The 20117-nt window shown below is 43.8% G+C and overlaps 2 protein-coding genes across 2 annotated transcripts in view; both read left to right on the top strand.

Annotated features, from left to right (window-relative positions):
• The window catches only part of LOC144497724 (uncharacterized), a 383983-nt gene that overhangs the window by 359240 nt on the left and 4626 nt on the right, over positions 1–20117 (top strand). The window contains exons 5-6 of the mRNA XM_078219164.1: positions 14219–15247; positions 15665–15737. Coding sequence (XP_078075290.1) covers positions 14219–15247; positions 15665–15737 — 1102 coding nt within the window. The remainder of the gene's footprint in view (positions 1–14218; positions 15248–15664; positions 15738–20117) is intronic.
• The window catches only part of LOC144497112 (uncharacterized), a 54117-nt gene continuing 53615 nt past the window's right edge, over positions 19616–20117 (top strand). The window contains exon 1 of the mRNA XM_078217901.1: positions 19616–19637. The gene's annotated coding sequence lies outside the window, so the exon portion shown is untranslated. The remainder of the gene's footprint in view (positions 19638–20117) is intronic.

Raw genomic sequence — 20117 nt, 5'->3', positions numbered from 1 at the left:
CCAGGGCCAGATGGCTTCTGTCCCAGATAACTGAGGGAGACAAATCTTTGTTTCCTCGTTGGGTGGGGTCCCAGAGGATTGGGGGATAGCCAATGTTGTCCCATTATATAAGAAGGGTAAGAAAGTTTAAAGTTCATTTATTTATTAGTCACAAGTGAGGCTTACATTAACACTGCAATGAAGTTACTGTGAAATTCCCCTAGTCGCCACAGTCTGGCGCCTGTTCGGGTCAATGCACCTAACCAGCACATCTTTCAAGGATAACACAGGTAATTATAGACCAGTGAGCTTGACGTCGATAGTGAAATTGTTGGAGAAGATTCTTAGAGATAGAATCTATACACATTTTGGAACTGAATGGTCTTGTTAGCGGCAGACAGCATGGTTTTGTGCAAGGGAGATCATGTCTCACTAATTGAGTTTTTTGAGGAGGTGACAAAAATGATTGATGAGGGAAGGGTGATGGATGTTGTCTACATGGACTTTAGTAAGGCATTTGACAAGATCCCTCATGGCAAAAGATTAAACCTCATGGGATCAGGAGTGAATTAGCTAAATGGATTCAGAACTGGCTTGGCCATAAAAGACAGAGGGTAGCGGTAGAAGGGTGATTTTTCTGATGGAGATCTGTCACCAGTAATGTTCCACAGGGACCTCTGCTGTTTGTAATATATATCAGTGACTTGGAAGAAAACGTAGCTGATCTGATTAGTAAGTTTGCAGATGATACTAAGATTGGCGGAGTTGCCAATAGTCTTCATAGCGATGAAGATTGTCAGAGAATACAGCAGGATATAGGCTGGAAAATTGGGTGGAGCAGTAGTAATAGGGGACTCGCTAGTTAGAGGCACAGACAGGCGTTTCTGTGGCCGCAATTGAGACTCCAGGATGGTGTGTTGCCTCCCTGGTGCCAGGGTCAAGGACGTCTCTGAACGGTTGCAGGACATTCTTAAGGGGGAGGGTGAGCAGCCAGAGGTCGTTGTACACATTGGTACCAATGATATAGGTAGGACAAGGGATGAGGTCCTGAAGTGTGAATATAGAGAGTTAGGCAGACAGCTAAAGGAAAGGAGGTCGAAGGTAGTAATCTTTGGACTACCACTGGTGCCACGTGCTAGTGAGAGTAGGAATAGGAAGATTCGGCAGATGAATGCGTGGCTTGAGAGCTGGCTCAGGGCAGGGATTGAGATTTGTGGATCATTGGGATCTCTTCTGGGGAAGCGGTGACCTGTTCAAGAGGGACGGGTTACACCTGAACTGGAGGGGGACTAATATCCTGGTTTAAACTAGTTTGGCAGGGTGGTGGGGCCCAAAGCAGTAGGGCTGCAGGGAAAAGCCTGGGAACTACAGGCCAGTGAGCCTCACATCTGTGGTGGGTAAATTGTTGGAAGGTATTTTGGGCCAGGATCTACAGGCATTTAGAGACGCAAGGACTGATCACGGACAGTCAGCATGGTTTTGTGAGTGGAAAATCATGTCTCACAAATTTGATTGAGTTTTTCGAAGGGGTAACCAAGACGGTAGATGAGGGCCGTGCAGTTGATGTTGGACTTTAGCAAGGCCTTTGACAAGGTACCGCATGGTAGGTTGTTGCATAAGCTTAAATCTCATGGGATCCAGGGTGAGGTATCTAAATGGATACAAAATTGGCTTCTTGACAGAATCCAGAGGGTGGTTGTAGAGAATAGTTTTTCAAATTGGAGGCCTGTGACCAGCGGTGCACCTCAGGGATCAGTGCTGGGTCCACTGTTATTTGTCATTTATGTTAATGATTTGGATGAGAATATAGGGGGCATGGTTAGTAAGTTTGCAGATGACACTAAGATTGGTGGCGTAGTGGACAGTGAAGAAAGTTATCTCCAATTGCAATGGGATCTTGATCAATTGGGCCAGTGGGCTGACGAATGGCAGATGGAGTTTAATTTAGACAAATGCGAGATGATTCATTTTGGTAGACTGAACCAGGGCAGAACTTACTCAGTTAATGGTAGGGTGTTGGGGAGAGTTAGAGAACAAAGAGATCTAGGGGTATATGTTCATAGCTCCTTGAAAATGGAGTCACAGGTGGACAGAGTGGTGAAGAAGGCATTCAGCATGCTTGGTTTCATTGGTCAATACATTGAATACAGGAGTTCGGATTCTTGTTGAAGTTGTACAAGACATTGGTAAGGCCACATTTGGAATACTGTGTACAGTTCTGGTCACCCTATTCTGGTCCTGGTTTAACAATAAGGATATTATATTATAGCATCCTAGTAAATCTCTTCTGCACTCTTTCTAGTTATTAGTAAACTAGAAAAGTGCAGAAGAGATTTACTAGGATGCTACCGGGACTTGATGGTTTGAGTTATAAGGAAAGACTGGATAGACTGGGACTTTTTCTCTGGAGTATAGGAGGCTAAGGTGCGATCTTATGGAGGTCTATAAAATAATGAGGGGCATAAATCAGCTAGATAGTCAATCTTTTCCCAAGGGTAGGGGGAGTCCAAAACTAGAGGGTGGTGAGTGGCTGGAACAAGCTAGTAAGAGTTTTAACACCACCAGGTTAAAGTCCAACAGGTTTATTTGGTAGCAAATGCCATTAGCTTTCGGAGCGCTGCTCCTTCGTCAGTGTACCAAATAAACCTGTTGGACTTCAACCTGGTGTTGTTAAAACTCTTACTGTGTTTACCCCAGTCCAATGCCAGCATCTCCACATCATGGAACAAGCTGCCAGAGATGTCCTATCTAGACCAACTGCTTATATCCCTCTATTTCCCCATCTGTTCATGTGTCTATTCAGATAAGTCTTAAATGTTGCCAACATATCTGTCTCAACCACCTCCCTTGGCAGAGCCTTCCAGCCCACACCACCCTCTGTGTTAAAAAAAAAACCTTGCCCCGCACATCTCCACTGAACATTTCCACCCTTATCTTGAACTTATGCCACCTTGCAATTGTCATTTCTGCTCTGGGGAAAAAGCTTCCAACTGTTCGCCCTATCATTACCCCTCATAATTTTCTAAACTTCAATCAGGTCGCCCCTTAGCCTCTGTCCTTCCAGGGAGTTCAATCCAGTTCATTCAATCTCTCCTCATAGCTAATACACTCCATACCAGGTAACATCCTGGTAAACCTTTTCTCCAAAACCTCCATGTCATAGAAATCATAGAAACCCTACAGTACAGAAAGAGGCCATTCGGCCCATCGAGTCTGCACCGACGACAATCCCACCCAGGCCCTACCCCCATATCCCTACATATTTTACCCACTAATCCCTCTAACCTACTCACCTCAGGACACTAAGGGGCAATTTTTTTGCCATGGCCAATCAACCTAACCCGCACATCTTTGGACTGTGGGAGGAAACCGGAGCACCCGGAGGAAACCCACGCAGACACGAGGAGAATGTGCAAACTCCACACAGACAGTGACCCAAGCCGGGAATCGAACCCAGGTCCCTGGAGCTGTGAAGCAGCAGTGCTAACCACTGTGCTACCGTGCCGCCCCTTCTGGTAGCGTGGTGAACAGAATTGGACACAGTATTCCAAATCTGGCCTTACCAACGTTTTATACAACTGTAACATAATTTGCCAACTTTTGTACTAGATGCCCTGTTTGATGAAGGCAATCATGCCATATGCTTTCTTCACCACCTTTTCTACCTGTGCTGCCACTTTTAAGGATCTGTGGACCTGTATTTCCAGATCTCTCTGTGTGTCTATGCTCCTGATGGTTCTGCCATTTATTTTATAGCTACCACCTGGATTGGATCTACTAAAATGCATCATCTCGCATTAATGCGGATTAAATTCCATCTGCCATTTATAGAGTCGTAGAGTCATAGAGGTTTACAGCATGGAAACAGGCCCTTTGGCCCAACTTGTCCATGCCGCCCTTTTTTTTTAAACCTCGACGCTGGTCTCAATTACCCGCATTTGGCCCATATCCCTCTATACCCATCTTACCAATGTAACTATCTAAATACTTTTTAAAAGACAAAATTGTACCCACCTCTACTAATACCTCTGGCAGCTCGTACCAGACATCACCACCCTCTGTATGGAAAAAATTGCCCCTCTGGACCCTTTTGTATATCTGTCCCCTTAAATCTATGCCCTCTAGTTTTAGATTCCCCTACCTTTGGGAAGATATGTTGACTATCTACCTTATCTATGCCCCTCATTATTTTATAGACCTCTGTAAGATCACCCCTAAGAGTTCTACACTCCAGGGAAAAATGTCCCAGTCTATCCAGCCTCTCCTTATAGCTCAAACCATCAAGCCTCAGTTGCATCCTAGTAAATCTTTTCTGCACTGAAATGCTTCCAATAAACACTCAATATCCTCCAATCAAACAGCTCAGTGCTCTGATTGACGGCTCTCGCAGCCTACCAGGGAAGAGGCGGAAGAGTACCTTCACAGACTCTCATCTGTCGGAACCTCATTATGTGGAGATGCCAGCATTGGACTGGGGCCAGCACAGTAAGAAATCTCACAACACCAGGTTAAAGTCCAACAGGTTTATTTGGTAGCACAAGCCACAAGCTTTCAGAGCGCTGCCCCTTCATCAGGTGAGTGGGAGTTGTGTTCACAAACAGGGCATATATAGACACAAACTCAATTTACAAGATAATAGTTGGAATACGAGTCTTTACAGGTAATCAAGTCTTAAAGGTACAGACAATGTGAGTGGAGAGAGGGTTAAGCACAGGTTAAAGAGATCACATGAGAACACCATCCACCAGGTACACGGTACATACTCTTGCAACTCGGCCAACATTGTCTACCTGACACGCTGCAGGAAAGGATGTCCCGAGGCATGGTACATTGGGGAGACCATGCAGACGCTACAACAACGGATGAATGAACACCGCTCGACAATCACCAGGCAGGAGTGTTCTCTTCCTATTGGAGAACACTTCAGCAGTCACGGGCATTCAGCCTTTGATCTTCGGGTAAACGTTCTCCAAGGCGGCCTTCGCGACACACGACAACGCAGAATCGCTGAGCAGAAACTGATAGCCAAGTTTCGCACACATGAGGACGGCCTCAACTGGGATCTTGGGTTCATGTCACACTATTTGTAACCCCCACGACTTGCCTGGGCTTGCAAAATCTCACTAACTGTCCCGGCTGGAAACAATACACATCTCCCTGTTTGTGAACACAACTCCCACTCACTTGAAGAAGGGGCAGTGCTCCGAAAGCTTGTGGCTTGTGCTACCAACTAAACCTGTTGGACTTTAACCTGGTGTTGTGAGACTTCTTGCAGAACTTTGTTACCCATGCTGCATATGTCCTGGGGGCCTGCGCGGTGAGGACCGGCAGTATGGAATCGGGAGAGAGCCAGCCTGCGGTGCCTGATGGGAGTTGTAGTTCTGCCGCGCGCAGCGGCGGTTGGCGCCCAGCGTTCGGGAGTTGGAATGTGAGGAAGCGCGAGCCCAAATGGCTGAATCAAATTGAAAAGCAGAAACTGACCCTTGGTAGGAACCAGAGTGATGGCGGTGGGAAGATTCACCATTGCAAGAGATTCTCTGTATACAACTGAGGAGGACAGAGAAGAGTTGCCTAAGGAGGATAGTGTGGTTGGTTATGTCAAAGGTTGCAGAGTTGTTGCTTCTCTCTCCACAGATGTTTCCTGACCTGAGGATTTTCTGAATCTCTATCAGATTTCCAGCATTCACAGGATTTTGCCCCATTGGATTCGAATGTTGGAAATATAGACTATGGGCTCATTTGATGGAGCTTTCAAAATAACATTGTCTTCATGACTTCATGTGGACAAATTATTTCAATTGGAGAGGTTAGGGAGGACGAAAGGTCATATTTACAAGTTATGCAAGGGCAGAACTACAGATTTGTCAGTCATTAAAACGAGCAATGCAGTTCATAGAATCTACAATGCAGAAGGAGGCCATTTGGCCCATTGAGCCTGCACCGACAACAATTCCACCCAGGTTCCATCCCTGTAACCCCACATATTTACAGTCCTAATCTCCTGACATTAAGGGACAATTTATCATGGCCAATCAACCCAACACTTCTTTGGGCTGTGGGAGGAAACCCACGCAGTCACAGGGAGAATGTGCAAACTCCACACAGACAGTCACCCGAGGCTGGAATTGAACCCGGGTCCCTGGCGTTGAGGCAGCAGTGCTAGCCACTGTACTGCCCCAGCTCAACAAGGACATTTTATTTTAAAAAATCAAACAACAACTAGGGTCCATTTTTGGAGGAATAGAATTGAAAAGCAGAGAAGTGATGTTGAGCTTGTTTAGAACCTTGTTTAGACCACACTTGGAGAGCTGTACACAGTTCAGATCAACTTATTGAAAAAGGATAGAAAGGGAACAAAATTGATAAAGATGATATTGAGAATGGAGAGATTGTAACTAACAGTAAAGACTGAACAGGCTAACACTTTTTCCCTAGAAAAGAGAAGGCTGAGAGGGAACATCATAGAAATCTTTAAAATGATGAACTTTCAAATTAAGAATTTGGAGATAAATGGAGAGAAGATATTTCCATTTGTGTCGGCGAGTCCATAACCAGAAATATAAGATGGTCAATAATAAATCCAATGAGGGATTCAGGAGAAGCATAAGAAATAGGAGCAGGAGTAGGCCATCTAGCCCCTCGAGCCTGCCCCGCCATTCAATAAGATCATGGCTGATCTGAAGTGAATCAGTTCCACCTACCCGCCTGCTCCCCATAACCCCTAATTCCCTTACCGATCAGAAATCCATCCATCCGTGACTTAAACATATTCAACGAGGTAGCCTCCACCACTTCAGCGGGCAGAGAATTCCAGAGATTCACCACCCTCTGAGAGAAGAAGTTCCTCCTCAACTCTGTCCTAAACTGACCCCCCTTTATTTTGAGGCTGTGCCCTCTAGTTCTGGTTTCCTTTCTAAATGGAAAGAATCTCTCCACTTCTACCCTATCCAGCCCCTTCATTATCTTATATGCCTCTATAAGATCACCCCTCAGTCTTCTAAACTCCAACGAGTACAAACCTAATCTGCTCAATCTCTCTTCATAATCTACACCCCTCATCTCCGGTATCAACCTGGTGAATCTTCTCTGCACTCCCTCCAAGGCCAATATATCCTTTCGCAAGTAAGGGGACCAAAACTGCACACAGTATTCCAGCTGCGGCCTCACCAATGCCTTGTACAGATGTTCTCTGCTTCTTTCCCAAGAGAATTATTAGAATATGGAACTTGCTCCCAAGGGAATGATTGAGGCGAATAGCTTTGATGGGAAGCCAGGTACATAAGGGAGAAAGGAATACAAGGATCTGTGATAGGGTGAGATAAAAGTGGAAGGGAGAAAGCTTCTGTGGAGCATAAGCACCAGGAGAAAATAGATGACCTATATGGCCTGTTTCTGTACTTAAAACTAGAATGAAATCCAACAATGCTGGAAATACTCAGCTGGTCAGATAGTTTTACTCTGCAGATGCTAAGTTAAATTTTCAGCTCAAGATGACCTTCTATCAGAAATCAGGTTGGAAGTTGGGTGGCTCAACTGGCACACAATATATCATCCACTCTTACCAGCATGGCCCCTGCCCACTCACAGGAGCAATGCCCACTGCTCTAGGCAGCACAACCCTGCCCTCTTTCCCCCTCCTCTTCCCCCAACACACATACACACACCATTCTCACCAACACCCCCTCACCCTTGCTCCCACTGTTAAACTTTCCTTATTCTATTTCCAGACTTGGTTACCATGGTATCAATTTCTGACTTACAGTCAATTCCCAAGCCCAGGTCACACCCTGAGCACAGAGTCATTCCCCAGATCAGAATCACTCCCTCAAAGTTCCTACCCAAGCATTGGCACAATCTTCCCACCCATTCTCATCTCCATTTCTTTTTCCTCAGCACATTCCCATTTGTGCCCATCCCCTTGGTTCTTTCTCCTCTTGTGACTCCTCTCCTGCTTCCCTGGGCCTTGTGTCTTCATTCTCATTTTCCCTTTTTTCTTTGCATGTACTGAAAAACATGTGAAGAGACAGTAAATGAAGCAACAGAATTTATAATAATTGCATCAGATAATATCCACACTAATGTTCAGGCAGTCTGACTATCCTGGGGAATCAGGTGTGGAAATGCCCCTTATGCTGTGTGAGAAGATCCAGCTGAGAGACCTGTTTACTCGGTGCTTTGTGCTGAGCTGTTTGATTGGAGCTGTGTGTTGGATATTGAGTGTGTTTATTGGAAGCATTTCCCTTCTGATTTACAGGCTGAGTTTTGTTGATGGGTCATTGCTGAATATGAGAAGGTGAGGTGTAATTATCTGGGAGGGGCAGAGACACATTTATTGAAATTATTTTTTACTGTCTGAAAACTTTTCACCTGAAGGCCTCGGTCTTTCCCAGAGCCTGGGCTTGGATTTGATAATTTTGTTCAGTGCTGTGTCTGATAGCTGAATTTGGGATATGCAGTCTGAGTGAGTGCACTGTGTCTAATTTCCCAGGATAAACCAGAACCCTTGAATCAGCTAGACTCGAGCAATATTTTCTTTAGCTTCTAGAACTTCCTGATCAGTGTGTTTTCTTCAAATAATTTTAGAAAATAAGGAGAAATTTCAAAATCTCCATTGATTTACTATCTCTCCTGTGTGTTTTTATATTAAACACATTTTCTAAAGGCAAAGCTAGACTTCGCCAGCACAAATTGATAACCCATTTTACACTCAGCCTGACTGTCTTTTGCAACGGGCTTTAACAAAGGGTCATCTGGACTCAACGTCAGCTCTTTTCTCTCCTTACAGATGCTGCCAGACCTACTGAGATTTTCCAGCATTTTCTCTCTTGGTTTCCGATTCCAGCATCCGCAGTAATTTGCTTTTATCCAGTGTCTTTTGCATTGCCCTGACGATGCCCAGGAAGATGGGATTCTGGGCGGAGGAAAGAAAATAGCCACATTTTCTGCTCCTAGTCACTATCTAGATTCCCTGCTGGAAATAGAGTGTGTGTGACAGTCAGCTGAGGAAAATGAAAGGACTTGCATCTCGTTCCTCACACAGGGGAATAAGAGACTGGCACTCACTGTGTCTCTAATTGGGAGGTGCAGTTGTTTAGTCTCTCGACAAGTAAACCGATGCCTAGGATAAGGCTCTGAGTTCCTAGGAACATGATTTCAAACTCACCCTACAGCAGGCCATGGAAATTACATTAGTAATCTGTATTTAAAAGCTCATCTCACTAATGGAGACCATGAAGCCATTGTCAGTTATCAGTTCATTTGTCTTTTATATAGACTTTGAGTAATTGTTTTACCTTTGTAATTTCCACAAAATGATTCTGTATTTTTCTAAATCAGCTGGTTTATTACGTCCTTTAGGGAAGGAAATCTGCAGTCCTTATCTGGTCTCGTCCACATGTAACTCCAGACCCACAGCAATGTTGTTGACTCTTAAATACCCTCCGAAGTGGCCTCAGTTATATCAAACTACTACAAAGTTACAGTGTAATGACAAGAGCATTTGGTCTCGACCTAGGCACTGGAAATGACAATGACCCACCTAACCCTGTCACCCTTGCAAAGTCCTCCTTACTAACATCTGAGGGTTTATGCCTAAATTGCAAGAGCTTCACATAGCTACACTCATAACATCCTCCGTGGCAAATTATGTCCCAAACACCATCACACTCCCCAGGTATGTCCTGTGCTAACAGTGGGATAGAGCCACCAGAGATGGGACCACAGTGGTGTACAGTCAGGTAGGAGTTACCCTGTCAGTCTTTAACATTGACTTTGAATCTATGAGATCAGAAATGGGGATGTTCACAGATGATACGCAATATTCAGCACCATTTAAAATTCCTCAGATGCTGAAGAAATCCATACCCATGTGCAGCAAATGATATGCAACATTCAAGCTTGGGCTGTTAAATGGCAAGTGACATTCAAGCCACGCAAAGCAAGTTTGAGGTATTATTTGAACTTGAATTCTACTTGTGTTCATTCGAGATTTTAACCATATAGGCAATCGGAGGCAGTTTGATGAAGTAACTCAGGAAATCTTTAATAAATTGTAGATTGATACTTGTCAAATTTAAGGCATGGCTTGACTAACGTACTATGGCACTCGCTTTCTGTTTCAGCCGAGTGTGCAGGTTGATACTCGATCTCTGTTCTCTCCATAACCTCTGCTTCCCTGTGGACAGCAGTCACTTGCTGGACAACTTGGTCTGTGAAAGTTGCTGCTTATTAACTCATTCTTCGCACAACCCACAGCGTGATCAATGATATTGCTTTCTGATTGGCCTCAATGAAGTAAGGCTAATTCTTAAATTGCCTTATAGATTGTGTGACAGGGCTAGGTGGTGCATGATTAGTTTCTAATTGGTTTCTCAAGAGTGATGGTTATCTATTGATTTAATTCCCCACTGTCCCCTGACTGGCCCTCTAAGGTGTCAATTACTTGTGGGACTATTTGAAGGTTGTTGCTTCTTCTCTCTGGTTACTTGGAATGAGTAACTATACTTTCAAAACAAAGGATAGAATGGACAAATTGATTATAACCTTAAAACTAATAAAGAAGTTTACAGAGTGGGTTACATAGTATACATATAGAATATAAGTGAGAATGGTTTTGATGTCTGCTTTTATTTCAGATAAGATAGCATGTGATGTCTGGGAACATGGATTCATGGGTCCAGAAGTCTTGATCTTGAGGTATATGTTCTGTAGAGCTTCATGAAAACATGCATTATCAATATATTGTTTTCTGTGAAAACTGGTTTGCTGTTGTGTGTTTTTGTTGTATCTGTCAGTGTTTGCTGTAAGTCAATTAAAAATACAGAATTGTTTTGTGGAATTTACAAAAAACAATTGCATAAAGTCCATATAAAATACAAATAAAATCAATGTTTGATTGTGTTAAATGTAACAGACTGCGTTCCTCCAACAGATTTAAAATAACTCTAGTTACTAAAGCTAATGACAGAACTGACTTCTAAACTTAGAATCAAGATAGTTGCATACTGTGAAATAAAGTGAATTCTTTTAAACATCACAAGTTAAACTAGACTAATTTAATGCACAAGGCTGAATGTTTGAACACTTGTTGTTCTTTGCACAATAGGTCTCTGAATTTAGAGAATGAAGCTGATAATTTTAATTGCTGGGAAGTGGATGTTTCCACACTGGGAATTCTTCAACCTTGATGACTTGCATCACTGACTTAATGACTATGTTTTATTCTAGGAAGGTTGATGAGAGCAGGGTGGTAGACGTAGTCTATATGGACTTCAGTAAGGCCTTTGATAAAGTTCCACATGGTAGGCAAGGTTAGATCACATGGAATCCAGGGAAAGTGGCAAACTGGATATACAATTGACTTGATGGTAGGAACCAGAGGGTTATGGTGGAAGGATGACTGTCGGACTTGAGGCCTGTGACTAGTGGTATGCCTCGGGGGTCAGTGCTGGGCCAATAGATGTTTGTTATCTATATCAACGATTTGGATGAGAATGTACAAAGCATAATACGTAAGTTTGCAGATGACACTAAAATAGGGGGTATTGTAGACAGTGAGGAAGGTTATCAAAAAATGCAACAGGATCTCGATCAGCTGGGGAAGTGGGCCGAGAAATGTCAAATGGAGTTCAATACAGATAAGTGTGAGGTGTTGTATTTTGGAAAATCAAATCAAGGCCGGACTTTCACGGCGAATGGTAGGATCTTGGGGAGTATTGTGAAACAGTGGGACCTTGGAGTTCAGGTGCACGGTTCTCTAAAGGTGGAGTAACAGATAGATAGGGCAGTGAAGAAGGCTTTTGACATGCTGGCCTTTATCAGTCAAGGCACTGAGTTTAGAAGTTGGGAAGTTATGTTGCAGTTGTACAGGACGAAGGTGAGGCTGCATCTGTGGTTGCCTTGCTATAGGAAAGATGTTATTAAACTGGAGAGAGTGCAGAAGAGATTTAAAAGGATGTTGCCAGGACTCAAGGAACTGAGCAAGGAAGAGATTAGACAGGCTAGAACTTTTTCTTTGGAGCGTAGGAGACTGGGGGGTGATCTTATAGAGGTGTATAAGATTATGAGAGGCATGGATAGGATGAATGCACTCAGTCTCTTTCCCAGGGTTGGGGAATCGGGAACTAGAGGGCATTGGTTTAAGTTACGAGGGGAAAGAATTAATGGGAACCTGAGGAGCAGATATTTTACAGAGGGTGTATGTATGTGGAATGAGTTCCGGGAAGACGTGGTTGAGGCAGGGACATTGACAACATTTAAAAGGCATTTGGACAGATACATGAAAGAGGGATATGGGGTTAGCTTAATTGGGCTTTTTGGTCAGCATGGACCAGTTTGGGCCAAAGGGCCTGTTTCTGTGCCATAGGGTCTATGATTCTACCTTGTTAAGTTGTATGATGCTAAGGCCAAGTCATGTGATGGGTTAGTGTTGCAGAATTCAGCATAAAACCATATTGGGTTTACATTCTTTAATTATTTGACTGATGCCCATAACTAATTGCAAATAATTAACAAAATTAAACTTTACTACGCAACTGCCAAGCAAAGGCCATCTCAGCAAGAGCGAATCCAACCATCTTCCCATGACATTCAAAGGCATTACTATCGGTGAATCCCAGATTTCAACATCCTGGGGATATTATGGATCAGAATCTGAACTGGACCAGCCATTTAAATAATGTGGCTACAAGAGCTGTTCAGTGGCCCAAAATCCGATGGTGATGAACTCACCTCCTGACTCTCCAAAACCTGTCAACATCAACAGGGCACAAGTCAGGAGTGTGATGGAATAGTCTCCACTTGCCTGGGTGAGTGCAGCTCCAATAGCACTCAAGAAATCCAACACCATCCAGGAAAAAGCAGCTTACTTGAGTACCCCCGCACCCCCAACTACCTGAAATGTTCCCTCACCACTGATGCATAATAGCAGCAGCGTGTACCAGCTAAAAGATGCACTACAGCAACTCGCCAAGGCTCCTTCACCATTACCTTCCAACACACGGAAGGACAAGGGCAGCAAAGCATGGGAACACGAACGTCTGAACGTTCCCGTCCAAACCACATACTGTCCTGACTTGGAAATATATCACTTTCTTTACTGTTGCTGGAACTCCCTTCCGAACAGCACTTTACGTACACCACAGGGACTGCAGTAATTCCAGTAAACAGCTTACCACCACCTTTTCCAGGGACATTAGGTACAAGCAATAAATGTTGGCTTAGTCAGCAATGCCCACATCCTTCAATAGTATAAATAGAAAACGGACGAGTCAGCCCCTTCAGAAAAGGATAGATAGATAGAACAGTACAGCACAGTACAGGCCCTTCGGCCCTCGATGTTGTGCCGAGCTTTGTCCGAAACCAAGATCAAGCTATCCCACTCCCTATCATTCTGGTGTGCTCCATGTGCCTATCCAATAACCGCTTGAAAGTTCCTAAAGTGTCCAACTCCACTATCACAGCAGGCAGTCCATTCCGCACCCCAACCACACTCTGAGTAAAGAACCTACCTTGGACATCCCTCCTATATCTCCGACCATGAACCTTACAGTTATGACCCCTAGTAACAGCTACATCCACCCAAGGAAATAGTCTCTGAACGTCCACTCCATATATCCCCTCATCTTCTTATAAACCTCTATTAAGTCGCCGCTCATCCTCCTCTGCTCTCAAGAGAAAAGCCCTAGCTCCCTCAACCTTTCCTCATAAGACCTACCCTCCAAACCAGGCAGCATCCTGGTAAATCTCCTCATTTACCAGGATGAGAGGGCATGAGAGGAAATCATGTTTCCTTTTCCTGTTTTACAGAGGGATTGCACTGTACTACACAAGAAAATACAGAGGATAAACATCGCAGATAATCCTGGCCATCACCCAAGGAAGAACTGTGGGAAGACATTCAGTCCCTTTACAGTATTGTTCAACACAGAGAAAGTTGGGGAGTGAAACCATCATCTGGAAATCGATCGGGTCAGGAGAGCTTTGAGATATCGTCAGATCTGAAACTTGTCAGTGGTATGGAACCTTCCATCAGAACCAAACTTTCCGAACATTCAGTTGTGGGTGATCGGTCAGGGTGAGGCTGGGACCAAGTGTGGTGAGAGCTTCAATCCTTCATCAAGCTTTGTGAACCACTGACTCATTCTTATAGGTGCGAGGCTGAAGCCACCTCCACAGGCTTATGTGATATCCTAATACACACAGTGTATCAATTTTCCCACCTATAACACGACAACAGGAGCATGAAAGAGAAACTATTCCCATGTGAAGTATGTGATCGAGCTTTCACATATCCATCAACATTTGAGAATCACCGGCGCAGTCACACTGGGGAAAAGCCATTTGAATGTGAGGTGTGTGGCAAATTTTTCTCACAGTCATCCAGCCTAATGCATCATCAGAGGATTCACAGAGGGGAGAAACCATTCACGTGTGAGGTATGTGAGAAATCATTCTCGTCATCATCAGTACTTCATGCACACCAACGCATTCATACAGGGGAAAAACCATTCAGGTGTGTAGAATGTGAGAAATCATTCTCATCGTCATCCAATCTCCGTGTACACAAACGCATTCACACAGGGGAAAAACCATTCACCTGCGAGGAGTGTGAGAAATCATTCTCATCATCATCCAATCTCCACGTACACCAACGCACTCACACAGGGGAGAAACCATTCACCTGCGAGGAGTGTGAGAAATCATTCTCGTCGTCAGCGGTACTTCAATCACACCAACGCATTCACACAGGAGAGAAACCATTCAGGTGTGAGGTGTGTGACAAATCATTCTCGCAGTCATCCAACCTTCTGCACCATCAAAGGATTCACACAGAGGAGAAACCATTCAAGTGTGAGGTGTGTAACAAATCATTCTCTGTGTCAACACGTCTCCTGAAGCACCAGAGGATTCACACAGGAGAGAAACCATTCCGGTGTGTGGTGTGTGATAAATCATTCTCTCAATCATCAGATCTCCGTGTACACCAACGAATTCACACAGGGGAGAAACCATTCACATGTGTTGTGTGCAACAAATCATTCTCATCATCGTCAGTGCTTTGCATACACCAACGCGCTCACACAGGAGAGAAACCATTCACATGCGAGATGTGTGAGAAATCATTCTCATCATCATCCAATCTTCGCTCACACCAACACATTCACACAGGAGGGAAATCATTCAGTTGTGAGCTGTGCAAAAAATTATTCTTGTCACCATCGGGTCTCTACAGACACCATCGCATTCACACGGGAGAAACCATTCAGGCGTGAGGTGTGTGACAGATCATGGTCATGAAGTCTCCTGCTCCATCAGAGGATACACATAGTGGAGTAAACCTTCAAGTGTTATGTTTGTGATGAAGCTTTTGTGACATCTTCAATACTACTGGTGGATTCACACTGGAAAAATTCTTTAGCTTTGTGACAAGGCTTTCATCCACTCCTCCAAACTCCTGAAGGACCCCAATGGATCCTCCACTGGTGGGAAATCACTCGTATGAGGTGTGAGACAAAGCTTTCACACAATCAGTGTATCTCCTGATCCATAAACACACTTGTGGGAGAAACCCTATTGGTGTGAGTTCTGTAATAAATTCTTCACCTCCTGGAACATCAATGAACCCACACACAGCCTATCAAAACAGGTTTTTGCTAATTTGTTGTCAGTTTGAATTTCTACACAGGTTCACTGCAAAGGATGTTCAGTGGTATTGGGACACAGAACAAGAAGTAGCTTTCACTCACATCAAACAATTGGTAAGGACAATGCCTGTGCTGAGGTACTATGATGTCAATGATGAAGTCATGTTGCAGTGAAATGCCAGTGAAACAGGACTTGTAGCAACGCTCATGCAGCAAGGACAACCAGTTGTGTTTGTATCCAGAGCATTAACACAAACTGAATGATGCTACGCATAGATTGAGAAAGGACGCCTGGCTTGAGTATTTCAACCAATACCTGTTTGGGAGAGCAGATTTGATCCCGTCTTCCACAGAGCTGATCCCAATATTCCAGGGATCTAAACCCCTCCATCCTGCTCCATCTCTCCAGTCACAAATTCATCTGATTTATCTTCCTATTTCTATATTCAATGGCACTTGGTACTTGGAGAAATCTGGAGATAGGTCCTGCTTGTTGATTTTCTAACCTGCTCCCTAAATTCTGACTGGAGGACAACATCCTGCTTTCTGTCTGTCATTGGTGCTGATGAGGATCACGATCCTGAATGTTCATCCCTCAGGGAGCACTGCAACCACTCAATGGCATCTTTGACCCTGGCATCAGGAAGGCAACAAATCATCCTGGATTCAAGTTTGTGGCTGCAGAAATGTCTGTCTGTTCTCCTAACTATCAAATCTACAATCACTATTATTCTCCTTTGTGCTGAATCACCTATGGTGCCATGGACTTAGCTCTGGCTGCACTCCCCCGATCAAACATCACTTTCAGCAGTATTCAGAACTGAATACGAGTTGGAGAGTGAACTCGGGGGATCCTCCCTTCCTGTCACTTCCTGACATCACTCCTGAAAACCTTAGCTCAATTTTAACGCCGTGTCCCTGTGCTGGTAAAGTGAGTAAGAAGTTTAACAACACCAGGTTAAAGTCCAACAGGTTTATTTGGTAGCAAAAGCCACACAAGCTTTCGAGGCTCTGAGCCCCTTCTTCAGGTGAGTGGGAATTCTGTTCATAAACAGAACTTATAAAGACACAGACTCAATTTACATGAATAATGGTTGGAATGCGAATACTTACAACTAATCCAGTCTTTAAGAAACAAAACAATGGGAGTGGAGAGAGCATCAAGACAGGCTAAAAAGATGTGTATTGTCTCCAGACAAGACAGCCAGTGAAACTCTGCAGGTCCACGCAACTGTGGGAGTTACAAATAGTGTGACATAAACCCAATATCCCGGTTGAGGCTGTCCTTGTGTGTGCGGAACTTGGCTATCAGTTTCTGCTCAGCGACTCTGCGCTGTCGTGTGTCGCGAAGGCCGCCTTGGAGAACGCTTACTCGAATATCAGACTGTTGGACTTTAACCTGGTGTTGTTAAACTTCTTACTGTGTTTACCCCAGTCCAACGCCGGCATCTCCACATCATGACTGGTAAAGTGAGCCAGCTCTCAGGAGTGGATATGGGGTAGAATTGGACCCTGCTTTAGTTGGTGATGTGAATTATAGACAGATTCTCTTCAGGTGATGAGTGTTTGACGAATACCATGCGTAATGTTTGTATTCTTCTGTCTGGGAGGATGACTATCCTGAGTTTGGTAAGGGAGTGGTGATGAATCTCACCAGACCGGAGTTCCCAAAGCCCATCATACCTTGATGTAGTAATTGTGTGATATGTTCACCTTACTCTTCCAAGATTGATTTCGTATTCTGGGAATGATCTTGAGTCATTTTCAAATGTTTTGTTATTTTGGTAGGTTCAAACCAGAATTATAGAATCCCTACAGTGAAGAAGGAGACCATTTGGCCCATTGAGCCTGCACTAACAACAATCCCGTCCAAGCCCTATCCCCATAACCCCACATATTTACCCTGCTAATCCCCTGATACTAAGAAATAATTTACCATGGCCAATTAATCTAATCTGCACATCCTTGGACTGTGGGTAGAAACTGGAGCACCCGGAGGAAACCCACTCAGACACAGGGAGAACATGCAAACTCACTATTCACTGAAACACTCAGGAGCCTACGATACGAGTCCTGGACACAATACATTTGTCAATGTCGCTGTGGGCCGGTGTACTTTCTCCATCAATGGGTTTAGAATTCCCAGTTCGCAGCAAGTGCAACTTTCCCCGAAGAAATTTATATATCAACCATCATAAACTGAAGACATCTGAAAGCGTTTTACAGGAAATGATGAGATTTTTGAAGTGTAGTGTTGTAATGTATGCACTGAACCCACAACCTTCTGAGTCCGAGATTAGAGTGCTAACTAAGCCACGGTTGACAATACGTATAATATTTCTGTTGTATTAGATTCAGTTTTTGAGGGGTTAAGTCTCGAGGTTGTGACAGAATGCTTTTCCCCTGTAAACTGACAGCCTGAGAGTTTGATTTGATTTAAAATGTTAGCTTGTTGGAGCTGCAGGCTTCAGTGTTGTCTCGTGTCTGGGTTCCTGAAACGTTTGAAAGGCAGCAAAGTCCCAGGTGTCAGCTGGTGTGTTCATCTTAAAGGATTGTCTTCAGTCAGTGTTGCTGATTACCCATTCTGCTTTAATTGACTTTTGCAAGTTCTATTATTTTGGCATAGTTCTAATATCTGTCATGGATAGAACCCGAGCAATAACCCACTCTTCCTTGGAAAACTTTAGTGAGGCTTTTGACCTTGTTTTCAAATCTCTCAATGTCTTCTCCCTTCCCTATCTCTGTAATCTCTTCCACCTCTCAGTATTACACTTGAGCTTCAGTGAGAATTTTTTGTGCTGGAAGTCCTGGAATGGGACTTGAACCCATCATAACCTCTGACTCAGAGAACAGAGTTACGGGTTCAAGTCCAACTCCAGATGTATTATTCCATGAATATGGATTAAAATTTTCAGGGCCACACAAATAATTCCTCAGACTCTGGGCTCGCTGCAAAAAAAAACAACCCGCCATTTATTGAAACACAAACATGTTACAAAATGAGTGAAAAAAATTGTTGTAGATGTTTACACACCACTGATCATGAAGTCAATCAGATCACAATAAAACTGCTCCAATTGGTCTCTCGTTTTTTTTAAAGTTTATTTTAGTGAAGCCCTTTGACAAATATGCAAAGACCACAAATGCATTGGTTGTGGTCGAGAGTTCACAATAGTTTGTGTTGGTTTTGTCAGTGTAATCTGGTTGAAATTGACTGGATCAGGAATTTTAACTGTAAAATTAGATATAAAGTGTAAATTGAATTTCTATAGTCTTTAACAGCGGTTTTTAAACATCACCCAGGAATCAGGTACCAACCACAGAAATGACCACGGCCGCAGATGGGAATAATGAGTGGTGAATTTCTGCCGTTTGCGCCTGTTTGAGGCAGCTCTTCAAATTACACTCAGGATTTTGGGTGTTCAGGCACCAATAGTTAGTCATATTCATAACTCCAGTCTAGATGCTGTGACCAGCAATTATTTCAGCAAGGAGCAGGTCCACAGTTTTTCAGTTGTCTCACATAAACAGGAGAAATTTTTTAAAGTCAGAATTATTCCAGTACCTCAAGAATATTGTATGGCATTTCTGCGTTTTTTCAAATTTATGTTGAGTTTAAATTGGTGAATTTTTATCCCTTTTATCTTAATAATGATAGAGGAGGAGAGCGAGAGATTCCGTTTGAAAGACTCCGAGGATGAAGAATGCGATTCCCACACCAGAAATCTCTGTCAAACATTTACCGGGGGAACTGAGACAGCAGCTGTAATAAGTGAGGTTTTATTCAGATGGGACAAAGACAAGTTTAAATCCCCACCTGATCTGCCGCTCAAAGTCACCTCCGTTTCACCGGTCAGTTTCCCAAGCTTCAGGAAACTTATGTTACTCCAGAAATATTTGGATTGGCTGTGAGAGACATCAATCAGAGAGCCCACCCACTCTGCCCATTCCCTCCTCTTCCTCTTTCACAGCTGCTTCACTTCCTGTAGGGACTGAAAACCAAGTGAGGAGATGGTGAGTGAAGGAGCAGAATTTATAATAATTACATTGCATAATATCCACACTAATGTTCAGGCAGTCTGACTATCCTGTGGGGAATCAGATGTGGAAATGCCCCTTATGCTGTGTGAGAAGATCCAGCTGAGAGACCTGTTTACTCGGTGCTTTGTGCTGAGCTGTTTGATTGGAGCTGTGTGTTGGATATTGAGTGTGTTCTTTGGAAGCATTTCCCTTCTGATTTACAGGCTGAGTTTCGTTGTTGGGAGCCACTGCTGAATATGAGAAGGTGAGGTGCAGTGTGCATTCCAAAGATGTGCGGGTTAGGTTGATTGGCCATGCTAAAATTGCCCCTTAGTGTCCTGTGATGCATAGGTTAGAGGGATTAGCCGGTAAATGTGTAGGGATATGGGGGTAGGGCCTGGGTGGGATTGTGGTCGGTGCAGACTCGATGGGCCAGATGGCCTCTTTCTGCACTGTAGGGTTTCTATGATTCTA

Source organism: Mustelus asterias, chromosome 8 (assembly GCF_964213995.1).
Source record: "Mustelus asterias chromosome 8, sMusAst1.hap1.1, whole genome shotgun sequence".
In the NCBI taxonomy this organism is placed as follows: domain Eukaryota; kingdom Metazoa; phylum Chordata; class Chondrichthyes; order Carcharhiniformes; family Triakidae; genus Mustelus; species Mustelus asterias.
The sequence above is the reverse complement of the archived record's forward strand: the minus strand, read 5'-3'. Positions and strand labels throughout refer to the sequence as shown.